The sequence below is a fragment of the Harpia harpyja genome, chromosome W, assembly GCF_026419915.1.
Source record: "Harpia harpyja isolate bHarHar1 chromosome W, bHarHar1 primary haplotype, whole genome shotgun sequence".
In the NCBI taxonomy this organism is placed as follows: Eukaryota; Metazoa; Chordata; class Aves; order Accipitriformes; family Accipitridae; genus Harpia; species Harpia harpyja.
In genome coordinates, this window is record NC_068968.1 from 9,353,190 (window position 1) to 9,367,735 (window position 14,546).

The following is a 14,546-nucleotide window of genomic DNA, read 5'->3' on the forward strand; positions in this document are numbered from 1 at the left end:
AATCCTTTTCTATGTTTAACAAACGTAGGGTTCAGGCTACCATCTTGTCATATTCCTGTCTGAAGCTTTGCATACTGTGAAAAATCTTCCACTATTCAAATTCTGAAATGTATTCCAAAACAAACTCAGTTAAAACAAGTATTTGTGAGCCATGCCTACTCAGTCAGTCTACTGGAGAGCAAGGTTATCCTGGTAACAGAGTGTAATCTGGTAATCTGCAGTGTGGGAAACAAATGTAACAGATTGTAAACCAGTGTAATCTCCTGTTTTAATTAAATCTAATGCTACCAGTGCAATTTTTATTTCAATATATATGTATAAGCAGGCAGTTTCTTTATCATATTTAAAACTACCCACATAAGGGTTTTTTTGGGGGATCAGAATGTATCTGCTTCCTGGGTAATTTATCCTCTCTTGTATTTTAAACAAAAGGAATGAAAAATGTTGCATATATTCTGAGGATAAACAGGGTATAAATGTAACTATTCAATTGCAATTAGGGGAAGGGAAAGTTTAGGAAGCTTGAATCTTAATCCTTGGCTGTATATTTATGAGAATTATATGTTTGAGAGTTAAAGGTTACTTAGTTTCCTAGCACAGTTTGAAGTGACTTTTTAATTTTTTTTAAATTTTTGTTACTCTTCTTTTTGAGATTCCATAGGCAGAAAGATAATATATATTTAAAAGGTAGCAGTATATTCGTTATTTAAAGCATGCATTTTGTAGTCTGTTTCTGGTTACTCTACCAGTGATGAGCAATGTTGCAAAAAAAAAAAAAAAAAAAGCTATTTAATTTTTAAATTCTGAATGCCTTCCTTTTAATGGTGATTGTAGCATCCTTTAATTTGGGAAGGGGGGAGAAGCTCTGTATTTCACATTCCTTAGTACAACAGGGTGTAGCTATACTGATGGGACAGTTCTTTATGCTTAGTTTACCACTAATTTGATTTTTAACATTTAAGAAAACTGGTTTATTTTACTTTTCAGCTCCCTTTTTCAGATATGGATTCAAAATCATGCTCTAACCATAAGAGATGTGAGGCTGACACTTAGTGTGGTTAACCCAAATTTGTCAAATCAGACCTATTGTTAAAGAATTTTCAAACGTGGGTTTCTCTAGGTTTGCTTTATTAACAACTCAGAGCTGGGCCACCGCCGCAGTGAATGGCAACCTTCCAAAAATTTCTCAATCTTATATACCTTTTTACCACCCATTGTCCCAGTCCAAAGTCTTTGTAATTTTCCAGTCGATCTCTGTTCCCATGTCGTTATCATTCATCAATTTATCTCATCAATTCCCGTGTCCCGGTTCTTCTGAAGTTAGTGGTCGTAGGCAGAAGGTCTTGGGTCACCACAATCACTTATCTTCTTATGCAGCAAAGATTACCTTTGAATTTCTGAAAATCACTCAGGCTATTCTATTAATTTATCTTGTTCTAAAGTTAATCACTTACTCCCATGTCTTAGGTCTAAGATGTATGATCCTTCTTCTGTTGATTCAGCTTGACTGGGTTTCAAGCCAGCCATGGAGGGGGAGACACATAGGCTTAATAAGCAGCTTATGCATATTGTTTTATAAGCACCTGCATTCTATTAATCATATCTAAAACAATTTCTAATCATTAGTTATATGTCTAATATGAATAGTCTTAAAACCAATAAGGCTTAAGGCCTAGTTCCTGAATAGTCTTAGAAACAATAAGGCTTAAGGCCTAGTTCCTTTTACACCTATTCCTTTTGATTTTGCACTTTGCCAATTACAGGAGGATCATCTCTCTTCACTTTCAGATGTCTTAATTACTAGCTTGACTGAAATTACTTGGATGAGTAAAATAGGATTTGGTCTTAAATCTGCATCCCTTGGTATATTGGATGTAAGTGGCAAGGGGGTGCAGGCTGCAGGGGTGTGGCCTCTGGGAAGAGGTCAGGGACTGCCCAGTGCTGGACATAGCTTGGCAATGGACCCACCACAGGCCAAAGCTGAGGCCATCAGCAAAGTTTGTGGCACCTCTGTGAAAACATATTTAAGAAAGGGCAGAAAACACTGGACAGAGAGAGGAGGAGGAGGGAACAAAAAGTGTGAGAAACAACAGAGGCAACATCAAGGTCAGAGAAAGGAGGAGGAGGAGGTGCTCCATGGTGCTGGAGCAGATATTCCCTGCAGCCTGTGGAGGATCCATGCCAGAGTAGATGGATATTCCTAAAGAAACTGCTGCCCTTGGAGAACCCACAACAGACCAGAGGAAAAGCGTGAGAAGGAAGAAGCAGCAGAGAGAAACCACTATGTACTCACTGTAACCCCTCACACCCATCCCCCCTGTGCAGCTTGGGGGTGTGTGTGGAGGAGTCTGGAGTGAAGCTGGGCATGGGAAAGGGGGGGAGGAAAGGTGTTTGTTTAATGTTTGTCTTTTTGTTTCCCACTACCCAACTTAGTAATTACATTTTTATTTTAGTTGGCAATAAATTAATTAATTAATTTTCATCAAGTCTGCTTTGCCTGTGACCATAATTGGTAAGCAATCTCCCTGTTTTTATCTCGAACCACAAGCTTTCTCGTTCCTGTTCTTCCTACTTTCTCTCCCTGTTCTGCTGAGTAGGGGGAGTGAGCAAGCAGCTGGGTGGGAGTTTGGCAGTTAATCAAGGCTAACCCACCACACTTGGTCAGTGTTAATAATGTACTAGGACTCTTCCACTCTGAAACCTTGACATGTAAAATAGTGTAGATTTCAATTATTTCACCATTCATTTTTATCATCTTTTAAAAGTTTAGTACTCACTCAAAATATATGCATAAGTATACAAGAGCCTGAAGCTATCTACATAAGCATATCTTTAAGGTGAATTATAGTTACTCATTTATTCCAAAACTACTTTTACCTCATCAGTACATCTGAGTTGCTATGTAATGTGTGGGTGATTTATTTTTTTTTTTTACAGATACCAAAGATGATGACTAGAAAGATTAAGCTTTGGGACATTAATGTCCATATAACCTGTCATTTATGCAACGGATACCTGATTGATGCCACCACTGTAACAGAATGCTTACATACTTGTAAGTAGGAATATAATGCTGTGAGTAAGCTAAAATTGGTTTTTTACTTGATGTGCTAGATGTTTTAACAGTTTTAGTTGAAGTTTTACTGTGTATCAGCCAGAATAATGTAAGCTTTTCTATGCACTTATAATTTTTCAACAAAAATATATTGTTTTGTGAGGCAAATAAGGAGAACAAACTTGAAACCATATATAGTAAATGGTAATGTATATGTTTAGGAATGTAGTTTTTCTGCTGAATACTAGAAGAAATGTGGCATGCTTTATAGAGATGATATGATGTTTCAGATTTGCCAGAGATAATTTTTTCCACTACATTTGATTTCTAGATGCTGTTCATCAGCTTTAATGTATTTGCTTTTCTTGTTTTTCTTCCCATTCCTTTTTTAGCTCATTCTTGAGTCCCTTCTCCATGTGCTCCAAATCTCAAGTTCCTTGGTGTTCTGTTTGGAGTAAAGCATTTAGAACCCTAATCTAGGCTTTTGCTTTGTTTTGTCCCAAATTCTGTAATGCTGCCATTAACTATTAAAATTAGTCTTGCTAGAGGGTCACTTTTTCATTGTTCTAAAATGTATGTATTTATTTATTTACTTATTTGCAACCCTGAAACATGCACTGCAAGCAGGTGTGCTCAGTTCACATAGGCCATACCATTTCTCAGGAATGCATTTTTAGAGCAAACCTATAGGGTATCTTCTGGAATATCCCTTATTATAAATTTATGTTTTCAGAAAGTTTTGTTGCTTTTGGTTTCATCCTTAGACTTATGGTATTAATTCTGAGGGGAGACATAGCCTCATATTGTGGGTGGAAGGGTGGGGAGCAGCTTTTTAAAGAACAGCTATAGCAAAAGTGAGTTTTCCCACTGTTTCTTCATTTGTACCTTTTTAGTTTGTTTGTGACAAACTGAGTTGACCTGTGCTGAGTTTAGTTTAGGAGGGGTTGGTATCTCCTTATTCAAAACTGGAGGATCTACTGATTGCAAGTGAGAAGTTAGTGGTTTTAGAAGATGGGTTTGGTTCTTCTGTTTACTTGGTTCAAAGAGGTTATGGCCTCATCCTTGCAACTGGATCTGCTAGTATATACCACTGGAGCAGACTGTTATGCAAGATCTGGGCTTAGTGGGCAAAATTACTAGGATTGGTCCAATAATAACCTCTACCAGCAACAGTAATTTCATCTTAAATATGTAAATACAGTATATAAGCAAAGCAAATGTAATGACTTTTTTGGCTTTAACTGGTGTTTATTCAAACGTACCGTCATGTCTGAGAGGTAGATGGCACTACAGCTACAGTTCTCTTGCCTTATACCATAAGGGCTGTTGTAAGGTTGCCTAAGATTAAAGGAATCACCATTTAAGGAAAAGATGTTTAACCTTTTTTAATAATAAAAAAATATATATAATTTAGGTAACTTGAGCTTTTTTAATTTCTGAAGTTTGAGCTGGAGTTCATTTAGAACTTCAGGTCAGGAAAACACTTAATACTGTAATGTATTATTAGTGGTGAAAAAACAGTAGTACTGGTTAAAATAAGGGAATTGTTTTTCTTTGAATCAAATATATGGTTGTGTATAGACTTAGAAACAGTTCCAAAAGCATGCTGCTCTGTAGTATCCATTTTAACAGTTTTTCTCTGTATACTAAAGACCTTTCCTCATTTAATTTTCTGACTGAAGTCTAATTGTAGTGTATTTTGTGAAAATGAAAACATAAATTGCATTTGAATAAAATGATTCAAAGCACCTGACTTGAGGAAAAAGAAATTACTCTTTTGCCAAAGGTTTATTATCATAACACATTTTTCTTCTATATGCATCCATGATAAACAGCAAATTGGCTAGGTATCTTAATGGCATGCAGTGTCCGTAAAATCCTTTGTGAAAGCTGAACAGTACAAGTAAATATGCTACGGACCTATTTGAAATGCTATTCTAGTAACTTTGGAAAATGGGACCGTGTTCCAAATTTAAGCGTGTTTTGTTAGGAAGACTCCAATTAGATATAATTTTCTTACCATAGCTACAATGCATCACTTCTCTGAATTGAGAGCAGTCATGAAAAATGTTCTCTTCTCCAGGCTGAACAACCCCAACTCTCTCCGCCTTTCTTCAGAGGAGAGGTGTTCCAGCCCTCTGATCATTTTCATTGCCCTCCTCTGGACCTGCTCTAACAGGTCCATGTCTTTCTTGTGCTGGGGACCCCAGAGCTAGACGCAATACTCCAGGTGGGGTCTCGTGAGAGGAGAGTAGAGAGCGAGAATGATCTCCCTCGGCCTGCTGGCCACGCTTCTTTTGATGCAGCCCAGGATACAATTAGCTTTCTGGGCTGAAAGCGTGCATTGCCAGCTCATGTCCAGTTTTTCATCCACCAGTATATCCCCAAGTCCTTCTCTGCAGGGCTGCCCTCAATCCATTTGGCCTCCAGTCTGTACTGATATTGGGGATTGCCCTGACATAGGTGCAGGACCCTGCACTTGGCCTTGTTGAACTTCATGAGGTTCACACGGTCCCACTCCTCAAGCCTGTCAAGGTTCCTCTGGATGGCATCCCTTCCCTCTAGGGAATCAAACGCACCACTCAGCTTGGTGTTTGTCACGGGGGGAATTTAAAAATGAGAGAGTGGTTCGGATCGCTTAAAGAATCACCTCCAATTGTATTAGCAATAGGAAAATGATTTAATAGATATTTGCATAAAAGTGCGACTTCACAGAAATTGCTGGCAAAGTTCACTCTATTACTTAGTACATAGATGAAATGCACACAGGAAAATTAAATCAGAATCAAACTAAACTTATGTATATAGGGACCAAAAACATAATAGGGTAAAAGGAAATGTGGGAAAGGGTAAGGGAGACCCTCCCGTTGAGTCACAAGGTTCAGAGAAGACCCCCTTGCTTTCTAAACTCCTGTCGGTGTTACGGATGCACGACTAACCAAATCCAACAGGTGTTAAAACTCAGATTTATTCTTCAGCAAAAGGTAGTTAGAAGTCCGGTAACATTTTATAAAACCACAGGCTCAGTGATGTAAAGAGAATTAATACTACATGGCTGATTTAAGAATCCCCAAGATTTAAAGTGATGGCTCAAAATGCGCATATCACTCACCTAAAAGCTGAGGGCTCTCTCCCTCGAGGAGTTACCTCGGGCGGTGCCCCGACCCGAGGGGGAGTCCCCGACTGCAGACCCGCTCCTCCGAGGAGGACTGCCAACATGTCCTCCGGCGGGATCCCGTTTATACCCCTGTCGAATCTGACCTGTGGTCATTTAATTCTATTGGCTAGGAGGGTCACCTCGGTGTACCTGGCGCATCTCGATTGGCCAGTTCAAATTTCAACCTGCAGCCTCCAGGGTTTCCTTCCCCTTCTCCCTTCCTGGAGAAGTTTCGTTTCCTGCTGGCAGGATGGGGGGGGTGGGATGTACTGCCACAGTCAGAGTCTAGGTGCGGCTGGATCGACTCCTAGTCCCAGACTTGGGCAACGGTTTATATCTAAAGGGATTATGAGTATAATAGCAGCCTAAAATTCATTCACAGTTGAATAAAAATCATGACAGTAATTTAAGTATAAATTTGAAAGTATTAACTTATAATATACTTGCTATAACATACTTAATAACTTATAAAATACTTGCTATAACTTACTATAGACTATTCAAGTTAGTACACATGCGTGCATAAAGACAGTAAGAGACATACATAAGACCTTTGGGACCATGCACTACTAAATTATACTGGAAACATTGTCTTGGGCCTTAATGGTATTAGTTTTGCAAATTAATCCCTGGTCTTCCCATATAACGCATACATCCATATCGATAGTTTGCCATTTGTTTCCATTTTGTTGGGCCCATACTCTATGTTCCATGGGATAGAGTATAGTTCCATGGTGATTTAATTCCAGCGCAATGATTGGGCATATGGTGTGTATACCAAAGCATTACGTATTGTCAGAACAAAAGCTGTGGCTTTACTGTCAGTATGGTCATAAGTGAAATTGATTAGATGCCACCAAGACTGGAATTCTCTTTCAAATTTAGTTGCATTATCCCAAATTACCTTTCCAATCTCAGTGGGTAAGGTGCCCTCATCATCTTCCCTTATAATTGCTGCCACAGTTGATTGTATCCACAATTGGGCTTGGATACAACTAAGAGCTAGAGAAACATTATTTTGGGTAGTGCCTAATGCATCGGTAATTAGCTGGTGGTCTTTTTCATTATTTCTTTCCCACTTAGGTAATATATCAGCCAAAAGCCATTGACTAGTTCTTAATGCCGTCAAAGAAGATCGTAATGGGTGTTCTAGATTTTGTAAATTGCTGGTTGCCAAGTGTATTTTGTTTGCTAACACTTCAGCGTCTATGCTGTTTAATACTCCTAGTCCTGTTCCCAGGATGCCTGTTACATCTCTCCTTGATCGTTTTGGAGAGGTGAGAATCTGTCCACGTAACCATGCTAACCATCCTGTATAGGATATATTCAGGAATGGTGAGCAGGTAGGTTTAATTGCAGAGATATCAGCCTGCACTGATAGTTCCACTCGTTTGAGAGACCATGATGGGTTAAATAACACTCTTTCTTTGTTGTCCTATGTTTTTAATAATGTAGGGTCTAGTATTATGAATGTGAGGAGATAGTTTGATGGGGGGCTGAGTTGGTAAATTCAGTTGTTCGATTTCAATCCTGAATTGAAGGCTTAGGTCAGAATGAGTTGAAGTCTGTCCACAAACACATTATGTGTGCTGTATGAGATATAGTAAAAATATACCAACATTCATGTTTAAAAAGACAGGTATGTATGTTGTGTCTTCCCTCGGTGTAGTTTACAATGATGTATAAAGTTGATGTCATACATCTAGTGTGATCTTCAATTTGGCATCCTATTGAAATGGTATCTCCCTTAGTTCCTTTCAAAGACGGAATTTGTCGATTTTCATTTTTGTCTTTAATCATCCATTCATGCCTGCAAAAGGTGATGTTATTGTGTAGTGTTGTCACAGATAAATTTAGATTGGGCGTAGGTGTGTCAAAAAGTATGTATGCATCAGTCCACGGCCACCCCGTCGTACACGAGGTCCATAAGTCGCATTCGCTAATCATAAAATCAAATAATAATTCCACACCATGTTTACCCCAGAAGCAAAGTGTGAGTACAGGTTGTGTGAAAGTGAAATTGTACCAGCAGTCTGGTTCTGAGATCTTATGGCAAGATTTCTCATTGTTTTTTGGTTTAGAAAAATTAGTGTAGTATATTTTGATTTCTGTGTGTTTTTCATGGGTAGACCCATTGATTGCCCGAAACCCTATTTTTATTTCGTCTCCTGGTAAAGGCCTGAAGTGATAGTATTTGTTGAATGTTGTTACTATTGTGAGATATCCTAAGTCCTTTTATGTCTAATGTCTCCCATTTCCATGTATCTTTTAGATATGCCTCATCTCCAAGTATCACCAAGGTAGCAAGGTTCAGGTTTGCCTTATTTTCTGGTGTCATTCCAATGTTTCCAGTATAATTTAGTAGTGCATGGTCCCAAAGGTCTTGTGTCTGGACCAAAGGAATTGTACTTATCGCAATTAAGAGAAAAACTGAGATTAATCTGGGGATAAACCGCCATAGTCATTGTTGCCATCGATACAGATCCATTTTCTCCTGAAAAAGAAAAGAAAAAAAAGTTTTGGTGGGGAAGGCCGAACGGGTTACCCCTTTATGATGTAGGATAAATCCACCTAGCACTGATTCTATCTTTTGCACCACTGTTATCAGTAGCTTCCCAAGCAAGTGGGCCACAAGGTTTAGTTAGTCATAGGTACAATTCCAATCTGTGGCAGATTCACCATAACAGGTTGTCCAGGTTGCAATGTTGTAGGACATTTTCTTTCATCAGAAGGGGGAGCATTGGATTCAGATGTTGCAAAGAATGCTCTGCTCACAGGGCTCCCAGTGGGCCCATACCGATTATTTAATTGATGAAGTACTTTGGAACGTCAAGTGTCCCACTTGGCCTCATGTGGCTTAAGGCTCTTTTTCAGCAGGCCATTGGCTCTTTCTACTATCCCATTTGATTGAGGATAATAGGGGGTGTGAAATACCCATTGAATTCCTTCCTGTTTTGCCCACTCTTGCACCTCTTTACATGAAAAGTGTGAGCCATTATCACTCTGGATTACATCTGGAGTAGGTACATCTGAGAACCAACATGGTAGCCCACGTACTGTATTTCGTCCATCTGCTCTCTGGCGTTTAGTTGCTGTAAGCAAGCCAGAGACTACTTCCACTCCTGTGAGGATATATTGATATCCTGCAGAAGGTCTGAATGGCCTGATATAATCAATTTGCCATGCAGACCACAAAGCTTTCCTTTCATTGATGTGTAGAGGTGGTGCTTTAGCAGTGTGATCTGCTTGCAATTTCAATTTACATTGGGGACATTCTGTAAGAATGGTTTCACATGTTTTCCTGTTTAGGGGCCAACCTCAACTTTGGGCTGTGAAATAAAGTGCTTCTTGACCTGTCCCCCCTAATTTTTGATGTAGCCATTCCCCTAATCGTTACCATTCTGAATCTATTGTATTCTTTAATTTTATTTTTCTAGTTCTGACTAATTCATCTACTTGTTGGTTCCAGTTTGTGGCTGGTTTATTGTCTTTGGCGTGAGCTTTCACCCATCCCATCGTGAATGGTGTTTTCCTGTCTATGTTTAGTAATAGTTGCCAATCCTCGGTTCTCCAAACTGGGGACCCATTTACTTCCCAATTAAGGGCTTCCCATTGGCAAAGCCATTGTTTGGCTCCAGCCCACACGGCATAGGAGTCGACATAGCTAACCTTTGCTCCATTCTGGGCTGCTAAAACAACTGCCCTTAGTTCTCCTACTTGTACACTACCTTCACCTTCTTCAGTTACTTGTCAGTCGGTGTTAATTTCTAATGCAGCAGCCTTATAATGCCATTTATCATTTATTCTTTTTGCTGAGGCATTGGTGAGCCAAATGCCTTCAGTAGGTGTTTCCTCAGTGAAGGGGGGGTGCATCTAGAATTGGTGAAGGTTTAAATGGCTGTTTTAGTGCTTGCGGGTTGTTGTTTATAGGCATTTGTAATTTGGAAATCTTCGTATGTCCTTCAGTCAATTGCATTTCATCTGCTACTCCCACCAGGTAGGCATACCATTTCCTGATGGTGGGTTTCTGTGCAATTGCTTCTGGGGGAGCAGTTCCTTTCAGGATTGTATCTAGCAGATTAAATGGTCCTCTAGTCTGAACAGGTTGTCCCTGATGTATTTTCTCAACTTGTTTGATTGCTTGGGTTAGAGACAAAAGTCTCTTTTCCCACTCGGAGTCCCTCTGTTCTGTTTCTTTAAATGCAGTTGAGCTGAATAATAAAGGTCTCTTTGGTCCATCAAGATCAGTTTGAAATAGACTGCAATAAGTACCATGTTCTGCAAAACCCCATTCCACTATAATAGGATCATGGGGGTGAATTGGTCCCAGTGACTGATATGTTTTTAATTCCTGTATTAAGGTTTTAACTGTCTCTTTGTGTTCCGAGTTCCATTGCCATGATTTTCCTTTCCATAAAAGTGAGTAAAGCGGGCGAGCAATGATAGAAAATCCAGGTACATGTTTTCTCCTGTACCCCAAAGTACCCATGAGTTGTTGTTGTTCTTTCCTAGATTGCGGTATTTGTAACTGTTCTGTTTTACTTAGGGTGTCCGGTGGAATTGCTGCACTACCTGCAATCCACCAAGTACCTAAAAATTTTACCTCTCTGCCAGGTCCTTGACATTTCTCAGGAGGGATCTCAACCTCTGCTCTGTGTAGTGCCTGTCGCACTGCTGCTGCTGCTTCCCCCGCTGTCTCAGGGGAAGTACCCCCAATCAGGATATCTCTATATATTGGTATAGTTTCACATCTTGGGGAATGAGACTGTTTGTAAAAGTTCAGCAAGCGCAGCATGAGCAATTGTGGGAGAATGTTTATACCCCTGGGGGAGTCTGTTAAAAGTGTATTGTACACCTTCCCAGGTGAAAGCAAATTTCTCTTTGTCTTTTTCTTGCAAGGGGACCAGGAAGAACATGTCTTTCACATCTAATGTTGCCATCCACGGGTATGCAGCTGCTTGCAAAGTAGCTGTTAAGTTTGCAATGTTTGGTACAGCAGCTGTTAACGGGGCTGTATTGGCATTCAAGTGCCAATAATCAATTGTTAAGCGCCACCTCCCATCCGGTTTAGGGACTGGCCAGACAGGTGAATTATATGGGGAATGAGTTCTAGAGATAATTTGTCTTTTCTCTAAATCTGTGATTACTTCTGAAATTCCGTTTCGTGCTGCAGCAGAAATCGGGTATTGTGGCACATTAGTGATCTTTGAATCAGGAAGTGCAGGGGCTGTGCAGAGTACACGCACTGTAGCCTCCTGCTTTTTGTCAGGGTTGGGGTTTGAACCAAATGACAACACACTACCATCCGGCAGGTGCCAGGTTGGGCCGTTCAAAACATCTAAGCCTAAAATATTTTCATTGTGATTCTTGATAGCAAAGCGTGTAGATAACATATGCTTCTCGCCCGGGAGCCATAAATTTACTTTTGCAGTTTGGCACAGAACACTGGCTCTGTTTACTGCAGTGATTTTAACTCTTTGCTGTCCAGGTCGTACACCCACCTTCTCAGCATCATGTTGTGTTAAGATTGAAATTTGTGCTCCTGTATCTATTAGGAATTTTACTAATTGCTGTTTAGGACCAACTGGGATCAAAATGTATGGGCCATTGTTATCCATCCATTGATAAGATTGTACTTGCCGGACCGACAAACCCAATCGTCGTCTGGGCGTTACTAGTTTTTTGTTTCCGAACCTTTGGGAGAAAAAGGGTTATTACTCCCTCACGGAGGAGGAGTAGGTGTCTGAGTATTTGGAATATTTCCTTTCCGAGTGTCATCAATATTTTTTTGAAGTGGCACGCTGTCCTTGAATTACAATTCTAGGGATACCTAGTGACAATGCTTGGTTGTATAATTCTCTCTACTTCTGAGTTTTGGATTGGTGATCAGTGGGTTCCTGTACTGGGGGGTTATCTCGGGTTGATTGTTTAAGTTGCCTAACATTACGACTTGTCTTTTTGGTTTCATCTGATAGATCATCCCATTTCTTGCCCATGATTTATGATGTCATGCATTAATGTAGCCCAGGTAGGGAGATTTCTTTGCACTAGGGCCTCTTCCTCATCATCAGTGGCTTCTCTTATGGCCAAAAGGGCATTAAAGTCTGTGTGTCTCCTAATTTCATCTCTTTTTGCAATGAGGTAGGGTTTAAGCATAGCAGGGGCTCCCTTGATTAAAGGCTTTAGCACGTCAGGATCCACAATTGCTGATATGGGAACATTAAGAGGGCTGCGTTCATGCATGGCCTGGATACAGGCAGCTTTTGTAATAGCTGTAGAGAGCTCATTCAAGGATTTGATGGGTATTAATAGAGGCTCTCCTCTCTCTAAAACATCTATTCCACCAGCCCAGTATGCCACTCTACTTGTTATCGAGTGGGGATTGTCTGGGGGTTCAGGTCCAGCATTTAAAAAGACACCAGGGCCCCAAAATCCATTGGCTTCATCTCCATTGAGTAAGATTCTATGTCCCCCAGTTAGACACACTCGCCATAGGTATTCAGTTTCAGTTTCGCCTGGTTTACGGCCGTAGCATTCTTGTAAATTGGCCATTTGAATTGGATCGAATGGGGTTGTTTTTCGGGTACAGTCCCCTGCTCCACCCCGAGGTCCAGTGGTTTCCTCTGTTTTTATGATGGGCCTGGCCTCATATTCAGGGGGGTTTAAAGGTAATGGAGGATATAGAGGATTATCTTGTTTCACATAGTCATTATCAGGGTCGCCCCATATGTTTCCATCCCATTCTTCAGGGGATACAATTAGTTTTCTAATTTGCGCAATGTCAGGGGGGTGGGGAGCTTGCATAAGCATCATTTCGACCCTTTCTTCCAACTTTTGTTTTTTCTCTTTTTCTTCCTTTAACTGTTTCTGCAGCTGCTCAGTTTTCAAGGACAGTAGTAATTCAGTTGTTTTTCTGCCTTCCATTTCTTCCTTTAGGTCTTTTTCTCTTTTAATCCTAAACTGATAGGCTGCTTCTAAGCAGGTGCTTAACATTTTGCAAATGATTCCCTTTCCTTTTCCATCCTTTATATGGCCTCTGGCTGACTTTAGTTGTTCTTCCACGGATGTCCAATTATGCCAGTTATCACAAGCCCATTCAACAGAAAATTTGGGACGGACTAATTCCATGTTTTTGTAAGTAATCAGTGATAGGGTTTTATTTTAAAAATAAATAGAAATCAGTGGCAGGGTTTCTCACAACAGGAATTGGCATAAGACTACTTCTGTAAACCACGTAACCCAGGGTAACCATATACATCAATTCAGGGAATAAGGAGATCCATCCCGTTGAGTCACGAGGTTCAGAGCAGACCTCCTTGCTTTCCAGACTCCTCCTCAGAGAAGGGTCTAGGGGCGGCAGGATCCACTCTTAGTCTCAGACTTGGTCAATGGTTTATGTCTTGAAACTACCTCAGTAAACCAGGTAACCTGTGGTAACCATATACATTGTGATACTGAAAAGCCGGTCGAAGAAACTCTCTAAGACTCATTTTGGAGTTTTAGAAAGCAGGCATTCTTTATTGCAGCGCTGGATGCACGGGGGATAATTCCACCTAGCGTGCATACCACAGCTTTAGCACAAACAGGTTATATAGAATAACTAATTGCATATTAATCAGATTAGTATACATATACATAAAAATGATTGCAACTGATTATCATAGTACTGCCTACATCCGATCATGCACAATGAAGGATCCATTTGAGTCAAAGGGCTGCTTTTACGACCACCGACCCATTTGAAGTTCTTGTTGGCTGTCCTTGAAGTCTTTATTCTTGTCCTTGTTCTTTGATCTTGAAGCTTAACGCAGTTTCAATCACGTGGTCAGTTTCAACATTGTTCTCATCTAGCGTACAGGAACATCTAGTCATAAGAGCCAAGAACTGCCAAATTTATGAGTAACTGCCTCTACTAGTTAATTGCTTGGCTATACTTTTGTCTATTGTTTCAATCATAGTGTTAGTATAAGATTTCTAATAATTATTTACCAAATCTCACTTTTACAGTCACCTAGCAGCAAACCAGTTTCCACGGCTGGTACAAAGTATTAAAACCATCAAAATATTTAGAGATACCATACAGAATGTATGGACATATGCTATCAATTCCCCCCTTTCTGTTTGAGAGTACTAATTCTTTTAGAAGTCTCACTTGAACATGGATCATGTCACAGCTCATTTAAGACAGCTAAAAGCGACACAGATTATAACAATGATGATAACTACTTCTCTTGCTTTGTTGGTGCAACAAGGGAAAGCTTCAGGCTACCCAGTAAAGGTATCAACTAGAACTAAGACATATCAATATCCCTCTTTTTGAAGCAATTCTGTAAA

General features: G+C 40.1%; 1 protein-coding gene across 2 annotated transcripts in view; it reads left to right on the top strand.

Moving 5' to 3' along the window:
• LOC128136085 (polycomb group RING finger protein 3-like) overlaps positions 1 to 14,546 on the top strand; it is a 94,661-nt gene that overhangs the window by 37,120 nt on the left and 42,995 nt on the right. For both annotated transcript variants that reach the window (XM_052775191.1, XM_052775190.1), the window contains exon 2: positions 2,938 to 3,055. In XM_052775191.1, coding sequence (XP_052631151.1) covers positions 2,947 to 3,055 — 109 coding nt within the window. In that variant the 5' untranslated portion in view covers positions 2,938 to 2,946. The remainder of the gene's footprint in view (positions 1 to 2,937; positions 3,056 to 14,546) is intronic.